Genomic DNA, 21,018 nt, shown 5'->3' with positions numbered 1-21,018 from the left:
ACAATAACTTCTCTACTTCCTTCACTTTTCTCTGCACAATAACATCACATGATTTATTTTTCCCCTTGGCCAATGTCTGAAATTTAAGAACGAACCATAGCATTTGCCTTGTTTCATAGGATACATAAGAGAGAAGAATAAAAGGAACTTGTCACAGCCTGAGTGACACATGTTTGAATGAGGCATAGAGGCACAGCACTGTTGTAGTGGTGACTCAACTTCATGGTAAAGGCTTTATGCATCAAAGTTCCTATTCACAGATAGCGCCTCCACACACACACACACTCACACAGACACTGAGTCAGGTATAACATTTTGAAAACAAAGGAGGATAGAAAAGTAGCTTATTTTATACATATGCCTTTTCATTTGAATCCATCTGCCATTTGCACAACGGAAAGATAATCAAGACAGGCTCTCTCTTCTTCTCGTCCTTGTTTTTCTTTCTTCGTTTACCTTAACCCCTCATCAAAATATCAGTAATCTTGTTTGCTTTGTAACTTACCTTCAGACTTAAAATCAATTCTAAAGCTGGTGACCAGAAATATCAGGAAATATCTATCTTATTAAATTTAAATTTATCAAAAGACAAAGGTATTTTTGAAGAGGAGATAAGTTTTTTTTTTTCCATTTTTTAAAGACATTTAACTCTCAGTTTGGAGGAAAGTCAGAAAAAGAACCTAATACTTTTTTATTTTTAATTATACTGTGAACAAAGGGTTGGACAATTTTCTAGAAGTTACTTGCAAATGACAGAACATTTATAATTTCCCTTATTAAGGAATTAGTATTCATTCATTTGCATTCAAAAGGCTACCTACATTGAGTGTCTTATCATTCCTTAAACATAACATTTATTTCCTACTGCTTTTATGCTAAAAATAAACTACTTCATTTTGCAGTGATTTTTAAAAGTGGTATTTATAGGATTTTATTACCTATAATACACTTTAAATTATTTTTTATCAACTAATCAAATATTTTTCATCCTCTACCCAATACTTTAATTTCTATGCATAATCTCACTTGTATAAGGAAATAATATGTGTATCAGTTTTGAAAACTTGTTTACATATTTTAAATTGAGCACATGAATAGCTCACATAAATTCAATTTATTCTAATACTTAAAGCACACATATAACCACGTAGGCGAAGTTGAATATTTATATTTCAATTCCTTTCATTTATTGACTCTGAAAATCTAAAATAAGTTGAAATGAAAGAGAGAGGATCACATACTGTGAGATTCAACTCTCTTTCTGACATGTGGCCCAATGAACTCATGAAAGGTTTTGCACTGCAGTTATACTTTTGAAATATAGGGATGAATGACTTTATAATTTTTTTAAACTGTTACATACTGGAAAACTTTAATAAAATGGCTGATAATCAGATCTTAGTGTCTTATTACATGCTATCCTCAAACTTTGTCCCTCTGATGTTACAAAAAGGCTAATGATACAATTCATCCATGTAGCCGAAAACCACTTGTACCCCCTAAAGCTATTACAATTTAAAATATTTTTTAAAATACTGAAAAGTGCTGGGAAACAGGGCTTGGGGAATGGGAATGAGGGTGGGGAGGATAGGGTTGGAAGGATGTAGGGGAGAACCTGCCAACCATTGAAAGATTCAGTGAATCTTTCAATAATAAGGCAAAATAAAGACATTTTCAGATAAAAGTAAATTAAGGAAAAAAGAAAAAGATAACTTCTTCCCCCATACGATTCTTGTATTTCACATTTATCTTGTGTTTCAGATTTTCATAAATATGAAGGGACATCAACTGTAGCTAAGTAAGTTCAATAAGAATTTACTGGATTTTGCCTATGCCAGTTTACTTTAGGGAAAACAGTCACATTAAAAATTTAAATTGCTTTGTTTGTGCAGATGTGGCATCCAAGGTCATAGTGATGACCAGACAGTGGCTCTCCTTTGTTTAACTTATTTGTTTGAACCTCTTTTGGGTAGTGATGATCTCCCCACTCTCAGTGTGAACGTGAAAGGCAGTGGGCTGGAGCTAGGGACTAAGAACACGCTACCTGGCCCACAAAAGCTCCTGACCTCATAGCTCAATGTCCAAGCTAATATGTTGTATATGTCAGTGACAATGGGGAATACTGAGGGACCAAGTACTAATTAGCAACAAATTAAATATATGCAATTGATGAGATATATTGAAACATACAGAATTACCTGCTTCATATTTTTTTCCAGAAAGCAAGATAAATTACTTCATTTTATTTAAAAAGACATGACTATTTTCTACATAACTAAGACACACAAAGGGACTATTTTTCCTTCTCATGGAAGGAATCCCTCTTTGAAAGTGTTTACATGAAATTTTCAGGAATGCAGACTGCACTGTGGTACAAAATAACCTATTTTGTCAGAAGAGAAATTATGATGTCTATTTCTGGGAGCAGCGCCACCTAAAAATAGCTTGTCTAGTCACCTTATAGTGCATTCTTTCATGTCATAGATAGAAGTTCAGAGCAGAGTCTGTGTTTTATATTCTTTCATTACTTAATGTCCAAACAACTCTTTTTTTTTTTTTTTTTGGGCAAGTCTAATCTTTTTAAAGAATATAATACAATCATACTCTACTGATCAGCTATCTAATATTTCTCTCCGCTCCTCCCACAGTAATTCACTCTAGTCTGGTCACTTGCTTTGGTGTCCTATGACAACATGTGGCCTTTTATGTTGTAACCCTTGCCTGGAATGGCCTTTTCCCAGAATGGCCTTTCCCCATCTGTTCATTTAAATCCCAACCTATTCTCCACCGCCTGGCTTCAGTTCTGTATATCTTCCCAGGCCCTCTTCTACTCCATCAATTTCAAATGACCTCTCTCCTGATGAAATACTAAGAACACTTCTGCATAATTTTTAATTTCACACAATAGCATAAGATTTTGTTTGCTACTTTTCAAATATGTTAATCTCATCTTCTTTCTTAGGAGGAGGCAGAAATTCCATGAGGGCAGGAATCAGGTCAGATATTTTTATATCCCACAAATATTTTGGATTTTTAAAACAGATGATTTTTGCCTAATGTGATGTACCCATTATTAAGCTTCTAGTTAAAAAATCAGTAATTCTGGGCAATAACAACGGCTCTTTCAACGACTAAGTGGCCTTAAGCCACATATATGCATTATTCTTGTCTTCTTTCCTGTAAAATGTGGATCATGTCTCATGTTCTCCTCACAGAGTAGCTATAAGGGCAAAATTATACAATGAACATGAAAGTAATTTGAAGATTATAAAGTAGGGTTCAAATGAAAGGTTATTTTATTAAAGAAATAATATTTCTTGGATTAAAGAAATAATATTTATGTCATAGAAAACAAAAAAGGCAAGTATGACCTAAATGTTAACTTTTGTAAGAGCTGTTTTATCACCAATTATCTTAAGCTTTGGAAAGACATGCCCAGTGCATTCTAGATTTATAGTGATCATTCTAAAATCATATGCAGGTTTAGAGAAGAAACTGTTAACATTTTATCTTGTGGTAGGATACTAACTTCAACTAATTGTAATAAAAAATAGGCATTTTAATTGATTGCTAATATATAAAATTTCTGTAATTTCACAAGATGGGTTAGAAAGTAACTTATATTTGTTTTCATTCATGTAATCTAAATTTTATTATAATTATCAATGTACAAAAGAAAATTTATTCTACAATAATGAGATGAAGTAATGCTTATCTTACTTTATTTGCATATGCCAAAGTAGAGATAAGCTTTACTACTTGTAATTTCTGCATTGAAACTGTCATGTGGTTATTTTAGCAGTTGCACTATATTGTTACTACACCTACTGACGCTCAATTAATATTTATTAGATCGGATTTTCATTAGCTATCTGAAGAACTTATTTTCTGAGAAATGAATGCTATTTATTACAGTTAATAATTTTTGTCCCCGTTTTTATTCTTTTGAAGAATAAACATAACATGAGAATTACATATTTAATAATAAACCACATAGAGTACTACTAAAGAAGAGGCTGTGTTAAAATGAAGCAAACTTTCAGTTTCAACCAGTATTGAGTCCTTACTCACTTTAGTCACAGAGGACACAAGGCCTTAGGGCAGCAGGGTTTCCCCAGGTGTCCAATGTAGCATAAATCACCGTGCGTACACATGGCAATGCTGCCCAAAGATCTCCATAGCTATTCTGTTTCAATGCTGTGTGGCTTGGCAGTAGGAAGCTCTTGAAATGTTTTCATCTTACATGGGGTTTCCCTTTGGAGTTAAGTTGCTCACCTTTCGCAATAAGACCCTGCTGACTGAGCAATGGGTTTATCACCTAACTTCTTGCTTAATCAACTCTTAGTTTCTATTTTTTTTTTTCAATTGGTTTACGTAGCACTCCAGGCCTGCTTGCCTGTTTTTATAGTGCCAAGGCAGCTGGCAAAAATGCTGTGAGAGTGGTATGGATGCCATGAACAGACACACACCCTGTGAAATACACATGCTTGTCTTAGCATAAATTGGTTCTCACAACTACCACATTTTCTTTTCCTGGGCAATCCAGTTATGTGGTTTAGAAACTGAACTGCAGCAGAGAAGGAATGAGAGGTAACTTTTGTATTTAACTTGCCAAGAGCCAGGTCTTTATTATGCCCAGTTGAAGTGCCATGGGTTAAGAAGGCTGGAGAGAACTAGATATGATTCAGCAGTTTGCATTGAAAATGATTTCCAATTGAGAGGTTAAGAGGTGGGGTTTCACAATTTAGAAGTGAAATGGATAAATAAAAGCAGGCTACTTCAGGTGCACACAGGTTCAGCATAAGGGATATTGAAAATTGTTTCCCATCTCCTCTCGTGACAGATCAGAAAGTTAAGAGCTTTAGTGGTCCGGAGAAATTTAATAGAGGTTATCACTGAAGGTCATTTGAAGACTTCTGGCTCTTACTTATATTGGAATAATGGTTGCACTCTCAGGCCTTGGCCTAGCAATGGAAAAGAAAAGAGTAAAATAATTTCATTCCCTTACTTTTCTATGCATATAGCTGGAAGTGATAAATAAAAAGAACCATCATTAACATGTTTTAATAATAATAGCAACAATAACAACATTAACACCATTTACTGACCTATGATGCCTGAGAGACTATTTTGAGGGCTTTAACTCGTTTAATCTTCACAACCTTGTGAGGTACATATCCTATTATTATCATCATTTCAGAGACTGGAAAACCAAGGCTCAGAAAGTTTTAAGTCAATGACTAAGTATACACAATGGGTAATATCTGAATCCAGAGAGCCTAATTCTAGAGCTCTAGCTTCTAGCTACAATGTTACACTGCTGGATTTTTTTTCTCCACAGACATTTTGCCACTAAAATAGGAGCAGAAAAAGATTTAGAGAAAGGGGAGCCTCTGAGGATATAACAAAAAGAGAGGCACACAGCAGACAATTACTACATCTATTCTAGATGTAGTTCTAATTCAGGTTCTTGAATTCCAGAAGAATTTTTTTAAAGCAAAGATGTACATATGACAATGAAGTAACACTTGTTTGATTTGGGGGTGGTGGTTGTTGATGGTGGTGGGTAGAACCCAAATATTTTTAAAACCCAGAATGGTAGAAAAAGCTTCTAGTTAAAAAATCAGTAATTCCGGGCAATAACAACAGCTCTTTCAATGACTAAGTGGCCTTAAACCACATATATGCATTATTCTTGTCTTCTTTCCTGTAAAATGTGGATCATGTCTCATGTTCTCCTCACAGAGTAGCTATAAGGGCAAAATTATACAATGAACATGAAAGTAATTTGAAGATTATAAAGTAGGGTTCAAATGAAAGGTTATTTTATTAAAGAAATAATATTAATTTATTAATAAACATTTGTTTCTTTAATAGTTTCATTTTACTAAGTATGTTCCATAATGCATCAGGTTACTTATGTTGATGCCTTAACTCTCCCTCTGCCTCAGAAATGCTATCTCCTGCAAAACGTCTTGTTCCTCCACACACTGAACCCCTGCTGATCATGCTTTGCTTATGAGTTTAATTATTAGTTTACATGATTGCCCCTCCCAGTAGACTGTGAGCCTCTAGAGCTAAGAACTATTCTATTTATTAAATTTTTTATCTTCAATCATAGAGCTCACTACATATATACATAATAACTGATGTAGAAAGAATATAATCCAAAAAGACAGAGGTTATGTTTATCTTATACTTGTTCCTGTACTTTATCCAAGTATGCCGCTCTGGTATAGGAGACATTTGGATTGCTAAATAAACAGATTAAATATCTAATGTTTAAAGCACCAACTACATATTATTGGCATATTAAAAAATCAGTTCGTCTTTGACTTGTGCAAATCTATTCTGAAAAGCAGGTGCCTTTCTCGCAAGGACAAAAGTAGAGTAAATTGGGACTATGACTATAAGGCAAAGGGACTAATTTTCACTTGCAATTTGTAAAGTCAACCTCCTTATTTTACAGTCACACTTTGTAAATGAAGATGATTACCTACATGACTTACAGCAGTGCTTAGAGCTTTAATGAATAAGTCATATATAAAAAGAGAGCTGAGTTCTTTTGCTGAAAGTGATACTATAAATGGAATGTATTCTCCTAGAAGACATACTGTAAACAGACAGTAACTGAACACATTAGAAAGACCATTCTTAAAAATAAAGAACACAGGCAGAAAATATGGCATATGCCAGAAAACAGAAAGGAAAGCAGTCCAAATGACTGCCCAGAGGAAATGGTTGTGAACAGGACACTGTCTGATATTAAACAAGTGAAAGTCAGTTACACTGAGAGTATTTAGGAAGAGATTGAATAGCTTAAGACTACAATTCCTATGCATAAAAGATCTTCACTTTAAGCTTCTGGACTCTTTACTGAACACATTTAAGTTTCTTATTATGTGGCAAAATTATCTACTCACCTCCAAAAATTGATAATAAACTATTTAAAAATTCTCCTGTAGAAAAATACTTCTGCCATCTACATTTATCTAAATTGACATGAATGATAAAAATTAAGAAATGCTAAAAGTCTGTGAAGGGTATAACTACCTTCACACACAAACGTAATCTCTATGTCAAACAGTGATGAGAGAACTACATTCTTAACTTCACTCTAACAGGAAACGAAGTTCAAAAATTCAAATTTCTAAATTCTTTATACTCCACTAGAGGGTTTATAATTTTATAATCTTATTTCTGGGAAATTTTAAAAAATACTATTTTAAAGTTAAAGTGTAACTTATGGTATTATCTTGAAATGTCATTTAGCTGCTCAACATTACTGCTAAACTAAGATTCTAAGTATTATATACTTTGTATTAACATGTTGAGCACGGTGTACATAAATATGAAATGAGCTTATATGAAGATTTATTGCTTAGATATTGCTTCAATAGCACTTTATAATATTGACAAGATTATCTTGCATTTGTCATTCTCAGAGGAGAGTGAAAACTTCTGTAATCACAAAAGAACTGGTCTCTGCCTACATCTTACTCCTAACTCTGATGGTATACTATTATCCTTATGGTGATTCATTATATTCCATGACAACGGTATGTACAATTACGGGCAAAGTGATGAGGCCAAACTCCCAATTCTGGCATCATTGAATGCATGTAAAAGATGAACAATCACAGATAATATTTTAATACCCCAAAAGTAATATTATCAGGCAATTAGTAAGTGGTAAGAACTGGGAAAATAATGTATTAATGATCACTTAAATGGCTGGTCCACATTGAATACTGAAGACAATACAGGCACTCTGATTGTCCTACAGTGTGTTGTGCATGTGCAAGACAACAAAAGCTGATGTGGCCTTAAAAGGTTAAGGACATGCGCCCCTTCCCGATGTAGAAGTTGTACCCAATGATCTATTATGATTTTATCATTCATCAGTAATATCTACAGTTTTTGTAAAGTGGGCTATATTTCCAATCTCAATTAGTTCTTAGGGCTATGGTGTTCATTATCTATAAACATCTGTCTAAAAGAGTAAAATATAATATCCACAAGAGGAAAATTAGGCTATCTGGTATTTCTCTGGGGATGGAGATGATATCTACATATATATGTGTATATATGTGTATATACGTAATATATACACTCAAACATGCACATGAATACACAGAAATGAGCATACACGTGTGCACATGCAAATTTTTGTTTTTAAACTAAGCTAACTTTTATACGCCCACATTAAATTCTTCCTAATTTTGAGGCTTATCAAAATTTTGTTTGTACCTCCTCGTTTGCTTTTCGGAGGATTTTCTAGAAGATTTGCACTATCAGCTTGGTATTTAATTCTCTAGCTTGAAATGATTTCAGTGCCTGTAAGTTATTTTCAATATTTCAAAAATCCTAAGTAAATTCCTATATTTCATGAAATATCTCACTGGTAACTTCAAAGATCACCATTTAAGTTATCAAACTTCTAAGAGTTCACAAAGTTGTAACACTGATTTTTTTTTTTTGTCAACAAAAATAGTAGTTTTATTGTCCCTCATCTTTAAAAAATAATATTTAAGGACCTATAACAGTCCTACAATCACTGTCTGGGAAATTGTGTCCCTTATACTGCTTCATTTGGAGACTGTTTTAGAAATACACAACTATATAAACACACCAGAAAATAAATCCTGCATGGCAGGGAGCTCTGTCCTCTTTCCTGCCTGTATGTCCCAACACCTCCATATCAAAGCAGTTCATGTATAATGGTGTTAATGAATCTTTATTAGCTATACAGACAATTATAATTTGCCACAAAACCAAAGTTCTTAAAAAATAAATCCATGGCTACATTAATTGGTAGGGTTCAGAAAAGCAAGAGGTTTGTCTAGAACCTTACTTGTTTGTTTGTTTTTTTTCCTCCCAGAACTGAAAAAACTCATATTGTCAAAGGCACACTATGGACTTTCAGGTCACAGGTGATATTACTACAGTACTCCAACCAGTGTTAAGGGAAGCATAATACTAATTCAGTGAGACATATGGCTCTAAAACCTTCTCATCTAATATTTAAGTAAATAACATCTTTCTACCTGTTCAAGTCAGAAATTCCAACTGCAATACAAATAGACAAATATAAAAATAGTGCTGGGTCAATGTACTTTTAAGGAAGGGGATTTCTCTTGACCCCCGATGGCAACGGTAACTGTTTACTGCACTGTACACAGTCTCAGGGAGTTCCTCACACACTGCACTGGTGTCTGATATCAGGAACTCCTCTATGTTCAGCAGAGACGTGGACATCAATCTGCATCCTCAATTAGGGTTTATAGCCACACCGTCGTGAAATGCCGTTAGTCATAAGAGTCCATTTTTTTCTAATTCTGGTGACAATATGTCAGTTTTTAAATTTATATTTCAAACAAATGCAAAATAGAGTATGTTTTCATGTTGTTTACACCACATTCATGCAATGTATTTCATGTATGAACTGGTACAAAGTGTCTTCATCATCTTCATGAATATATAGATGTATGTGTATGTGTATACATATGTATACAGACTGTGTGCGTGAAATAAACTATATAAAATATTCAAACTGTTAGGACTAGAAATACGTACTTGCAACTACAGAATCACAGAATTGCTACTACAACGCCATTTACTTCGTATATATCTCTTCGCTTTCCCTTTATATGTATTTATATTTACATTTAAATTATTATAATTGTTGTTAGGGTGCATAATTGTTAGTAAGCACCACTCAGAACTAAGGAAATAAAGATTATAGAAAATTAGTTGGGTAAGAAGTGCTTAATGACTCTTCTTTAAGTAAATGTGTTTACCTTACACTTAATATGAAGAGGTTTTCTAAAAAGCAAGGTGTTATTTATTTTATTTTTGGTTGTTGACTGCATAATTTAGCCCACTTTGTTGCTAATTATGACATGTCTGCTGCAAAGTATTTGGAACTGATTTAGGAATAATGGTAATTAATGACGAAAGACAAAACAAGAGAAAAGAAAGAAATCTTAATCTAGGGGAAAAAATTAAAAAGGAAGCAGAGGTGATCAAAAGCATTTAAAGAACAATCACCTACCAGTTCTACTCGTCCAAAACCTCCAACTCCAAGGGTATCAATGATGTTGAAATCAGACAGCTTCAGGTTGGCGAAGAAAGCCGCTTCAGCTTCATATCTGGATTTTTTGATGTGAAAAAATGGAAATTTCTTAGAGGTGCAAACACGAGTACCACGTACATCTGTACCAGAATGACATGACTGTGGAACAGGGTTTACCTGCTTACATTCCATCTTGCTTTTAGAGTTTGTGTTTTCTCACACTCATAATTTTTTGGTCCCAGTTGTGCAGAATAACATAAATTTGCACTTGTGTTTCAAAGTACGGTAGAAAAATGCAAAGTACCCACTGCATGCCAGTCAAGTGACTGATAAATCCAGTTATCAGATCAAAGTTACATGGTGGTCTTTTTCTACGTGTCTTCTTGTGAACACGGAGGGTTTGAGCTGTTCTTTTTTGGTTTTGTTTTAGATTTTTTGGTTTTGCTTGGTTTTGTTTTTGCCGTTCAGATTTTGGATGGCAGTTTCTCATCAGTTTCCCTTATCCACAGGCTGGCAGCGCCTCCTATAAATATTTATTAAAAGCGGCAAGATCACGGAGGTCTCTGGAGCGAAATCACAGCCAGGTTTTATGAAAACAGATCCGAGAAGCTGAGAACTGATGCACAAATGTCCGAAATGGATGATTTTGGAAGCATAGTCACATTCCTAAAAAGTGTCTTCCCTTCATTTTTGTGTACCCACTGACTTGTAGCCAGTACTCTCAGCTAGCAATCTCAGTGTCTTTATGTTTGCAAGTTTCTTATATGAGTGGTGTGGAGAAGCAGGGACTGCTATTCCAAAAGTCTAACTATGCACACAAGCAAACCTGACGCATGCAAGTGGCCAAAATAAGCTTCTCCTGATGAGACAAGTGAATATGAGCTGCTTAAAATATATCCTTGTCAAACGCCCTGCTATTCTTAGAAAGGACAGGAAGGCATAAAGATGAAGATGATCTGCTCACTCACTAACGTCAGGTCAGGGAGTAATTCAGCTGTCTCAAAAATAAAGTATTTGAATAGCTATGCATAACCCGTGACCTTCAGCTCAGCAACACCTGATTCAGTATTACACTATAGATAGAAATGATGAATGCATTTGAGGTAATGATACTAACACAGCCTGTTTATGTATACTTTTGCATAGAATCAGCCATGGGTATGTTTAACATTAAGCTGTGTAACATGTTAGCTATTCCATTACAATCAAACACAAATTTAGACTCTCCACTTGGGGGATTTGTGAAACAGCTTTCTAGGTAAGCTTTCTGCATTCTTCAATTTACAATCACATTTCTAGTTTTTTAACAAGTCAATTGTTGACAGGCTTCTCAGAGGGTAAAAACAACATTGTTTTCCATTATTGGCTAATTATGTGAAATCAACTCCCTCCAATAAACTTTTATAAACAAGGCTGCTAGTCCATCCTAATGGTATTTGTAGATGTCTGTCATTAACTACACACTCAAGACATCAACATAGTGATCCGGGAGATGGTTTACTAGAATGGAACAGAAGCAGCAAATGTGCATTTCTAGCATTCCAGCTGGCTTGCTACTTTTGGAAAATTAAAACTCCATCCCATTGAAAGGGCTAGCGGCAAAGTTGACTCCAACAGGTGCTGAAAAAAGACATCTGTTGAGATCAGACCCTGTGACTGTATGTGGTCAAGCATTTCCTGGCCGCCTGGATAATTAAATCCTTAATGAGATCGTTGTTGAATAATAATCCATGTGTTTGTTGGATTTAGAAATCTCACAGGTGCAAACAGGGTGAACCTTGTTTTTTTGTATTTTGTTTTTTTTTAGACAGAGTCTTGCTGTGTCACCCAGGCTGAGGCTAGAGTGCAGTGCTGCAATCTTGGCTCACTGCAACCTCCACTTCCCAGGTTTCAAGCTATTCTCGTGCCTCAGCCTCCAAGTAGCTGAAATTACACGTGTGCACTGCTTCGCCCAGCTAACAAACAGGGTGAACTCTTTCAGACTATTTTGATACCATTCATGTATTCAAAGTACGGTGTTATTATTTGTAATCCTTGAAAGCACTCCCAAAGTTCTTATTTTGGGGCCTTGTGAAATTCGGCTGGAAGTACACATAGACGAGTGGAGGGATTCTAGCCTTTTGTCACACATTAGAGCTACCTGAGCATCTTTTAAAAACAATTAATTTAAGGCTTGCCATAGACCAAGTGAATGAGAAATTTCTGGAGGTGCTACCTAGACATCCCAATTTTTAAAAAGCTCCCAGGTGATTTTGATGCACAGTAAGAGTTAAAACCTATAGTTCTATACCTTCTGAAAGCCTCAGGAAGTTCCATAAGTCATACGAGATTTTTGGGGTGGATTAAAATGGCCCAGGAGATAAGTAGCTACCCAGTGAGTCTGAGGATGAGACATTTTGGCAAGAGGGTTTGGGGCTTTTTTACATTGGTCTTGGGCCCTGCTCTTCTGGTCCTAGAGCAATAGGAATAAACAATAGTTCTGAAATAGCCAACACAGCTTAGAAAAGACAGAGAAAGAGAGAGAGAGGAAGGAAGGGAAGGGAAGGAGAGGGAAAGGGAGGGAAGGGGAGGGGAGGGAAGGAGAGGGAAAGGGAGGGAAGGGGAGGAGAGGGAAGGAGAGAGAAAGGGAGGGAAGGGGAGGGGAGGGGAGGGGGAAGAGAAGTGGGAAGTGTGGGGAAGGGGGAAGGGGGAAGGAAAGGGAGAAAAGAAAGGAAAGGAAAGGAAGGAAAAGAAAAGAAAGGAAAGAAAAGAAGAGAAAGGAAAGGAAGGAGAAGAAGAGAAAGAAAAGTAACATTGCTAACAAAAGGCAGATACAGGGCACGAAAGTTATAAGGCAGTTACTTTATGTTTGCATATCTATAGCAAAGACCTCTCAACTTTGTTTATAGCTATTACCTGACTAATTACTTATAGTATTTAATTAATAGGATAAGCATATTAAGTTTCATCTTAAATGGTGGAAATTTTCTCTTTAACCATCAAAATCCACTTAGATATATACTTCCCTATACACTAGAAGTACCAATTATAGTTAAAATATTTCACGTTTTGATGAAAAGATATTGGTAACATTGTAATCACACTTTGCTAGTCTTTGCTAATTACTTTGCTAATATTACTAGGTGAATTTTTAAAACACTACCTAGTTGTGTGATTTTATCTTATTGGTAAGATACATTTTGAAGGGGTCTTTGAATAGTTGTCCTCTTGATCCTCCATTCTATTTGTACTTGTTTCAGGTCCTGATTTTTAGGAAAGTCAAATAATATAGAAAAGTAACCATAACTGTTTCTCTTTTCCACTCAAGAAATCTTAGTTTGCTTAATATTTTATATTCATTTATTTTTCTTGTTGGATTATGTTGGGAGCAAGCCCCCCAAAATCTGGCCATAAACTGGCCCCAAGACTGGCCATAAACAAAATCTCTGCAGCACTGTAACATGTTCATAATGGCCCTAACACCTGCCCTGGAAGGTTGTGGGTTTACAGGAATGAGGGCCAGGAACACCTGGCCCGCCCAGGGCAGAAAACCGCTTAAAGGCATTCTTAAGCCACAAACAATAGCATGGCGATTTATGCCTTAAAGGCATGTTCCTGCTGCATTTAACTAGCCCAACTTATTTCTTTAATTTGGCCCATCCCTTTGTTTCCCATAAGAGATACTTTTAGTTAATTTAATATCTATATAAACAATGCTAATGACTGATTTGCTGTTAATAAATATCTGGGTAAACCTCTGTTCGGGTCTCTCAGCTCTGAAAGCTGTGAGACCCCTGATTTCCCACTTCACAACTCTGTATTTCTGTGTGTGTGCCTTGAATTCCTCTAGCGCCGCTGGGCTAGGGTCTCCCAGACCGAGCTGGTCTCGGGAGATTATTTTTAGAGACAAGAGTCACATCTTCACAGAGACTCTGCACACACTCTCACTTTTTGAATTAATGGTTGTTTCAACATGAAAATCACTGCATAATGAACCTTTATAAAGGGGCTAAGCTATGGATGTTTTAGATTTTTCAGATATTTAACTGTTTCTTGCCATAACTGAGAGGGACATTTTCATTCTTTTTCTTTACTTGAGAATTATTTGAAGATAATTTGAATCAATTAGTTATGTTCTGTTTTCTTTAGAATTGATAAAAGTTTAAGTGGGGAAGATGGCTAAATAATTGGTTAAGTAAATACCTGTTATTTTATTAAACATCCTTCTTTTGCCTGAGGAGATAAATTTGCAACCCAAGTTCCTATCTAACTTATTACTATGGGATACTGGGTCTGAGGCATTAGGCCCAGTTTCATGCAATTTTAAAATCCATTTGTGCAACAGTGTTTAGGGGAGGACAGTTGTCAAAGGCTAGCAGAAATACTTTTAGTAAGAAATGCAGTTCCTGGTGTTTGGTGGCCTAAAATATAAAATAGTATATAACACATTTTCTAATCATTCTTAATTTAGTTTGAGACAATGATTTTTTAAAAAAATTATTATTGTTATTATTATTATTATTTTAGTATAGAGCAAAAGCTGTGAATCCTCTTCCCAGAAAAGTGCAAACACTGACATACCTGTTGTGCTTATACCTATAGGGAGCTTATAAAGCCATAAAGTAGGTTAACACCACACAATACAAATGTACAACAACATAATAAGTATGTTGTGTGAAGAAGGCAGAAGTAATACATCATTTCTCAAATATGTCTGATTATAAGATTCATCTGGGCTATGGTGATTAGAAACCACAGACAATAGCTAATCCTTACAGGTGACTCTTTTTTTTTTTTTTGAGATGGTGTTTCACTCTTGTTGCCCAGGCTGGAGTGCAATGGCATGATCTCGGCTCACTGCAACTTCTGCCTCCGGGATTCAAGCAATTCTCCTGCCTCAGCCACCCGAGTAGCTAGGATTATAGGCATGCGCCACCACGCATGGCTAATTTAGTATTTTTAGTAGAGATGGGGTTTCACCATGTTGGTCAGGCTGGTCTTGAACTCCCGACCTCAGGTGATCCACCTGCCTCGGCCTCCCAAAGTGCTGGGATTACAGGCCTGAGCCACCGCCCCTGGCCTATAGGGGACTCTTTAATGAAATATTGAACTTTTAAGAACTAAGGAGTAACAAAGTTAATTTGATTGTCACCATTTCCTTTCTGTTTATACACCAAAGGAGGCTCTAAAAACAATAAAAATGTAAAGTTGCAAGTATAAAAATGAGACCAAGATACATATGCATAGATTAGAAACAAGAAAACAATAATAGAATAATCTCAGTCTCTTCCTCCCCTTCCCCATCTCTCTTTCTAAAATCACGTATCTGCACAGTATCATATTCACATTTCTTTGGAAAATAGATAATAGTCATTAGTTATTATATTTCCATTTCTTCCAATATTACCAGTCTCTACAAAACCAAGGAATAAGAATCAAGTGTCCCTTATTATTCACAATTGTTTTCCATTCTTGATGTAATACCCTTGAATCAATTCTGTCATTTTAAATTAACAGAATCAGATGCTACACCTTATGACTGACTATTATTATTAAGAACTAAACATCTCTCCCTATGTATTGGAAACCAAATATAATGTTTCAACCCAGGACAAAATTTGTGAAACTCAAAATTTTACTTTCACCTTGCCATTCCAATAACAGAAGTAACTCAGCATTATTTTACAAAGCAGACAATATTATGTACCATTTAAAAGTAAAGTCCACATGCAAAAGGAACATAACTATAGTTCCAGATGGGTAATTCAGAGCCAACAGAACAAAAGGCAAATATAGCCCTATTAGTTTTAGCCCAGCTCATCCAAAATCCAAATGAACTACAGAAGTCTACTCTAAGTGCCTCCAATAAATAAATAAATAAATAAATAAATAAATAAATAGATGTTAACATCTACTAATCCACATGCAAATCAGTTAGCCTGGCTTTGCCTGGACTCATCTACTCTTCAGTATACTTTCACTTCCTGTTGAGTTTAGATTGATCAATTCTTGGGGAAAACTATGAAAATAAAATGTTTTAGTAAACACACATTAAAATACTATATATATTTTTTTAAAAAGTATTTTTTAAAAAGTATTATTTTTTAAATACTATTTTATAATATTTACTAAAATAAAAATGGTAGACTCTACAATCAAGTCATCAATCATCTCTTATTAATTTAATTGCTATAAGACAAAGAGTCTTATTGACAACTAAGCTTTGAAGGCAAAATCTTTTGACTTCATTGGAAAACAAAAAGAACCATCTTAGCGTTTGTTTGTATGGGGAGTTACTTTCTGCTAAATCGTGTTTTCAAATTAAAAAATTTTCTGAAGTACCTATTACTATAAAGTTTTAAAAAATCTCTTTAAACAAGAAAACTTCTAAAATTCTAAGCAAAAAGGGCCAATTTCTAACGTATTCTTGTTGTACAGCATCTAGGTGTAATCACCATCCTTTTAGCAGTGGAAGGAATAACTTAAAGAAATAGAAAGTTTAAAAGTAATTTAATGAATCTAAAGTATTTCATTATATCAATTTACTCTGGAAAATATAATCTCTTCTTCAGGGAATTTGAGATAACGTTGGTTTGCTCCTGCTATTTCCAAAATTGTGGTTTTCAGAAATAGACTTTTTCTTTGAGCACTCTAGTCAGAAATAGTTCCACTTATTTTTCAAATACATTTTCTTGAGGAGCTATAGCCAACAGGAATATACAGGAAAATCGCATTTTGTATATCTGCTGCATAATAAGAATGATAGTAACGCAAATATTCTGTATTTAGAAAGCACCTTTCTTCCACGACTTTAAAATCTCTCTTATTATTTATCCTTGCTGATTCTTTGTGAAGATAACAAATACTTTTACTTCTATTTTGCACCTGGGTAAACCAGCTGCTGATAAGTGATTGGTTTCAATAATTAAACACCGGAAAAATTAGGACCTTGGGCATGTTTCACATCATAGCATATTTATGCTTATTCCAAATAAATAATTTTCCTTTTAAACATGATAGTAGAGAGTCACCATTTTAAAGAAGTTTTTATCTCAAAATCTTAAAATACCAACATACTTCAAAATGTGGATTCTTACCAGTGGACCTCATCTAGCTTAACCTCCACATTATTTTTTTTTAAATAAAGGAACTAATCTGGAGATGTTAAATGACTTTAGCTAAGGTCATAAAGACCTAGGCATAGAAGACTGCCATTCTGACTTCTGGTCTGTAATCATTTTTACTATCTGATTCTATCTATCTGATTGCAGTTTTTATGATGTCCTTATATTTGAAAAACAAAGGCAAATATAAAAGTTATAAAATATATTTGAGTAATATGTTCTTTTACTACACATTTCAGTCTAGAACAATTTTGGCCTCCCTATAGCTAAGCACTTACGTGTTTTTGCCTACAATGTGGTTCCTGCCTGTGTGTGTTCCAATAAAATTAAAGGCCAAAAATGAAAGTCCACAGGTACTCAAAAGAGATGTTTTAAAAATTCAAATATCAGAGCAGCATTTGTAAAAGATGAATGAGAATATGCTACCCACTGTCAGCTTTAAATGTATTGGCAAATAATCATTTTAAATAATTAATCTTGAATTTTTTTTACACAGTTTGAAATAAATTTTTCTTTTCTTCTTCTTCTCCTTCTCCTTCTTCTTTCTTCTTTCTTCCTCTTCCGCTTATGCTTCTGCTTCTTCTTCCACTTCTGCTGCTTCTTCTTCATTTTCTTCTTCTTCTTCTTCCCTTCCTCTTCTCCTTCTCCTTCTCCTTCTCTTTCTCCTTCTTCTTCTTCTTTTTTTTGAGACTGAGTCTCCGTCTGTCACCCAGGCTGGAGTGCAGTGGTGTGATCTCGACTCACTGTAACCTCTACCTCCTGGGTTCAAGTGAGTCTCCTGCCTCAGCCTCCTGAGTAGCTGGGGCTACAGGCACATGCCACCATACCCAGCTAATTTTTGTGTTGTTGTAGAGACAGGGTTTCACCATGTTGGCCAGGATGGTCTCCGACTCCTGAACTCAAGTGATCCGCCCACCTTGGCCTCCTAAAGTGCTGGGGTTACAGGTGTGAGCCACCGTGCCTGGCCAAATTTTTCTTTTTCTGAAAAAGGTCCATGAATAAAGAACTGGCAAGAAAAGAATTCAAGGTTTTCTCCCTTTTGGTATATGTTACTTTAACAGAATCATTGGCCATGATAAAAAGTTCATTTATTAAATTATTTAGTGATGATTCTTTTTTGCTTTACAGAATATAAATAACCTCATATATGTATTCAAACAAAAATGCATGAAGTTCTCAACTTTATTCATACAAGAATAGATATGTCCTTTATATAAATGCACAGCCATTAGAAGCTGGTGTCTGAGGAAATTCTCTCTCATCTCAGTGCAAGTTTATTTCTTCATTTTCTTCTGCATCTCTCTGAACCTCAGTCCTGAGTTGTTTGCTTTTTATTGTAGACCAGGGTGGTCCAGAGTTGGTGACTATTATGGCATGGCTACCCAGGGCCAGAGAGGTGAGGTTTAATGAGAAAGAAGATAGATGAAAATGACTCCTCCTCCTGCTTTCACTGCTGCAGCAACTCAGGCCTGCAGGTAAACGTCCCTCATCTTCATGTTATTGCTTCATGCCACCCTGGAAAAATCATGCATTACTACAGAGCTCTCACTGCAATTTCCATGAGGACGTCTTTGCCATAGCCTTCATTTCTAAAGAAGGGATAGCTAAAGACAGATCACGTTTTGCCTTCAAATATAAAAATCCCTTTACTACCTAAAGAATAAGAAGAGTCTTTGCTTTGTTTTCAGGTCATTTGTTATATGCAGGTTAAAAGTATTGAATGAAAGATGGAAACATTTAATCTTAAACCTTAAAACTAGTCTTAATTATAATCTTAATCAAAGGGATCAGTCAAAATATTGAACTGGGAACAGAAAGTTTAGGCAGGACTTAAACACTAGAAGTCAGCTTTTATTTCTGGCTTCCAAATTTCTGCTGTGTTCTTTCATGTTTATAAGAATCCAGGCTGCACCTTTTCTCTATGGTTACTAGCAGCGATCTTCTGAATAGAAAATCTCTGACGAATTTTGCATAACTTCATGTACAGAAGGCTTAGGGATATAGTCATGGTTGTAGTGGGTCAAACAATAAAAAGACAGTATAATGCAATGCGTGGAAAGAAGAAAATAAGATTACAAGTTACCCTCCATGGCCTCCAGGAGTATAACAAAAGAAATAATCAGGAAGCTGGCCCCAGGCCAACTTGTGCAAGGTATCCCCTTTTCTGCAAAACGAAAGGCTTGCACTGGACATGTCTACAAAGCTCACTTACAGCTTGACAGTTCTATTATTCCAAGTGTCTTGAGAGATACAAACTTTGCAGAGAGTTCTGGTACCTGTAGTTTCTCTTTTTGCTACTCAATAGTCCTCTTCCCAATTCTGTCCTCCAATCCTAGACTCCTAAAGCTCCTGCTTCGGCAAAATAATACCAGAGGTTTTCATTTCATGGAGTCCCGCTTTCAGCTCCTGGTATGCAAAACAGGCAGGCAGGAGACCCTGATTTAATGCCCAAACAGTAGCTGGGGAAAATACGTCGTGGATGTTTAAAATAGAACTATAACAGACCAGAGGTTCCTTCCCTTCCCAAGATTCATATTAGAATACGGGTTGTGTGAAAAACAGACTTGATAAAACTTCGAGATTGGGGACTAGGCATCGGTATTTTAAAATGAAATTCATAAGTAAGTCTATACAGCAGTTTTAATTACCAATGGTAATAATCACATGTATATTTTAAAGAACCATTAGTATTTATTTGATATGTATGTGACAGACATTTACTACTTAGTATACAAGTATCACAGGAAAATGTATCCAGGGTCCAAACAACTGTTCTCAAATGGTCTTTGAGAACACCATCCATTCGTGAAATGGAGAAAGCCTGTATATCATTCTTAGTATAGAAATTACTAAGCAGAAAAGAATAAAATGGAGCAAAATTTTTATCATGTTAAGTTCTTTGGTAATAGTGATCGGTGCGTTAATCAAATGAATTAAGTCCCAGGAAACATCTCACATTTGTTATCAAGTCACTGCCATTGGATGCAAAATCTGGCATTGTTCTATGATGCTGCCAAAAAACTGAATGGTGTATCAATAAAACATTGTTTTAAACTTGAATGATTAAGCAATCTATAGGGTTTTGTTTTCTTTTTAAACTGAACTCCATACTTTTATTCAGATTTCCTTAGCTTTTACTTATGGCCCGTTTTCTGGTCTGGGATCCCATCCAGAATATCATCTTGTATTTATTTGTCTTATCTCCCTTTCTTGTTTTTGAGAAATACTTGCCAGGTGTTTTGTATAATGTTCCTCAATTTGGGATAGTCTGATGTTTTTCTCATGATTAGACTAGAGTTAGGACATTCTGGGGATGAAGAAGTCTGCAGAGATAAGTGCCATCACATCGTCTCAAGTGCCATACTATTGATATGACTGATCACTAACAATATGTGAACCTTGATCCTGCCAATATAGTCATTCTATAGTTTTTAATGCAGTGCATACTTATAGGAGATGACAGATACAAAATAAGCTTCATTGAAGTGTGATCTTCTTCATAACTTTTACCTTGGAAAGGTGTCCCTCTCAAAATCATCAGATAACTTTATAAAGGGATTACAAATTTCCACACTGCTAAGGTTTCTGCACATTCAGAAGGGTCACAGTAAAATTCATTGAGCAGAATTTGAGCAGATGACTATAATTTTAGAAACTGCTGCCTTTCCATACATTTTCCCACAAATCACAGGAGTGAAGAGACAATGGTGAAGCAGGAACAACTCAATGTCTTTTCTTTTCTGTATGTATACAAAATTATTATAATAATTGTTTCTCTGAGCATATCCATCACTCGTTATAGAAGTCTGGGAAAAAAACTGCAATCAAATTTCACTTTAG

General features: G+C 35.3%; 1 protein-coding gene across 2 annotated transcripts in view; it reads right to left on the bottom strand.

Annotated features, from left to right (window-relative positions):
• The window catches only part of PRKG1 (protein kinase cGMP-dependent 1), a 1,320,572-nt gene that overhangs the window by 40,974 nt on the left and 1,258,580 nt on the right, over positions 1–21,018 (bottom strand). For both annotated transcript variants that reach the window (XM_003255150.4, XM_003255149.3), the window contains exon 10: positions 10,055–10,151. In XM_003255150.4, the coding sequence (XP_003255198.1) occupies positions 10,055–10,151 (97 nt within the window). The remainder of the gene's footprint in view (positions 1–10,054; positions 10,152–21,018) is intronic.

The sequence above is a fragment of the Nomascus leucogenys genome, chromosome 3, assembly GCF_006542625.1.
Source record: "Nomascus leucogenys isolate Asia chromosome 3, Asia_NLE_v1, whole genome shotgun sequence".
Taxonomy (NCBI): domain Eukaryota; kingdom Metazoa; phylum Chordata; class Mammalia; order Primates; family Hylobatidae; genus Nomascus; species Nomascus leucogenys.
This window is presented reverse-complemented; position numbering and strand designations above follow the sequence as displayed.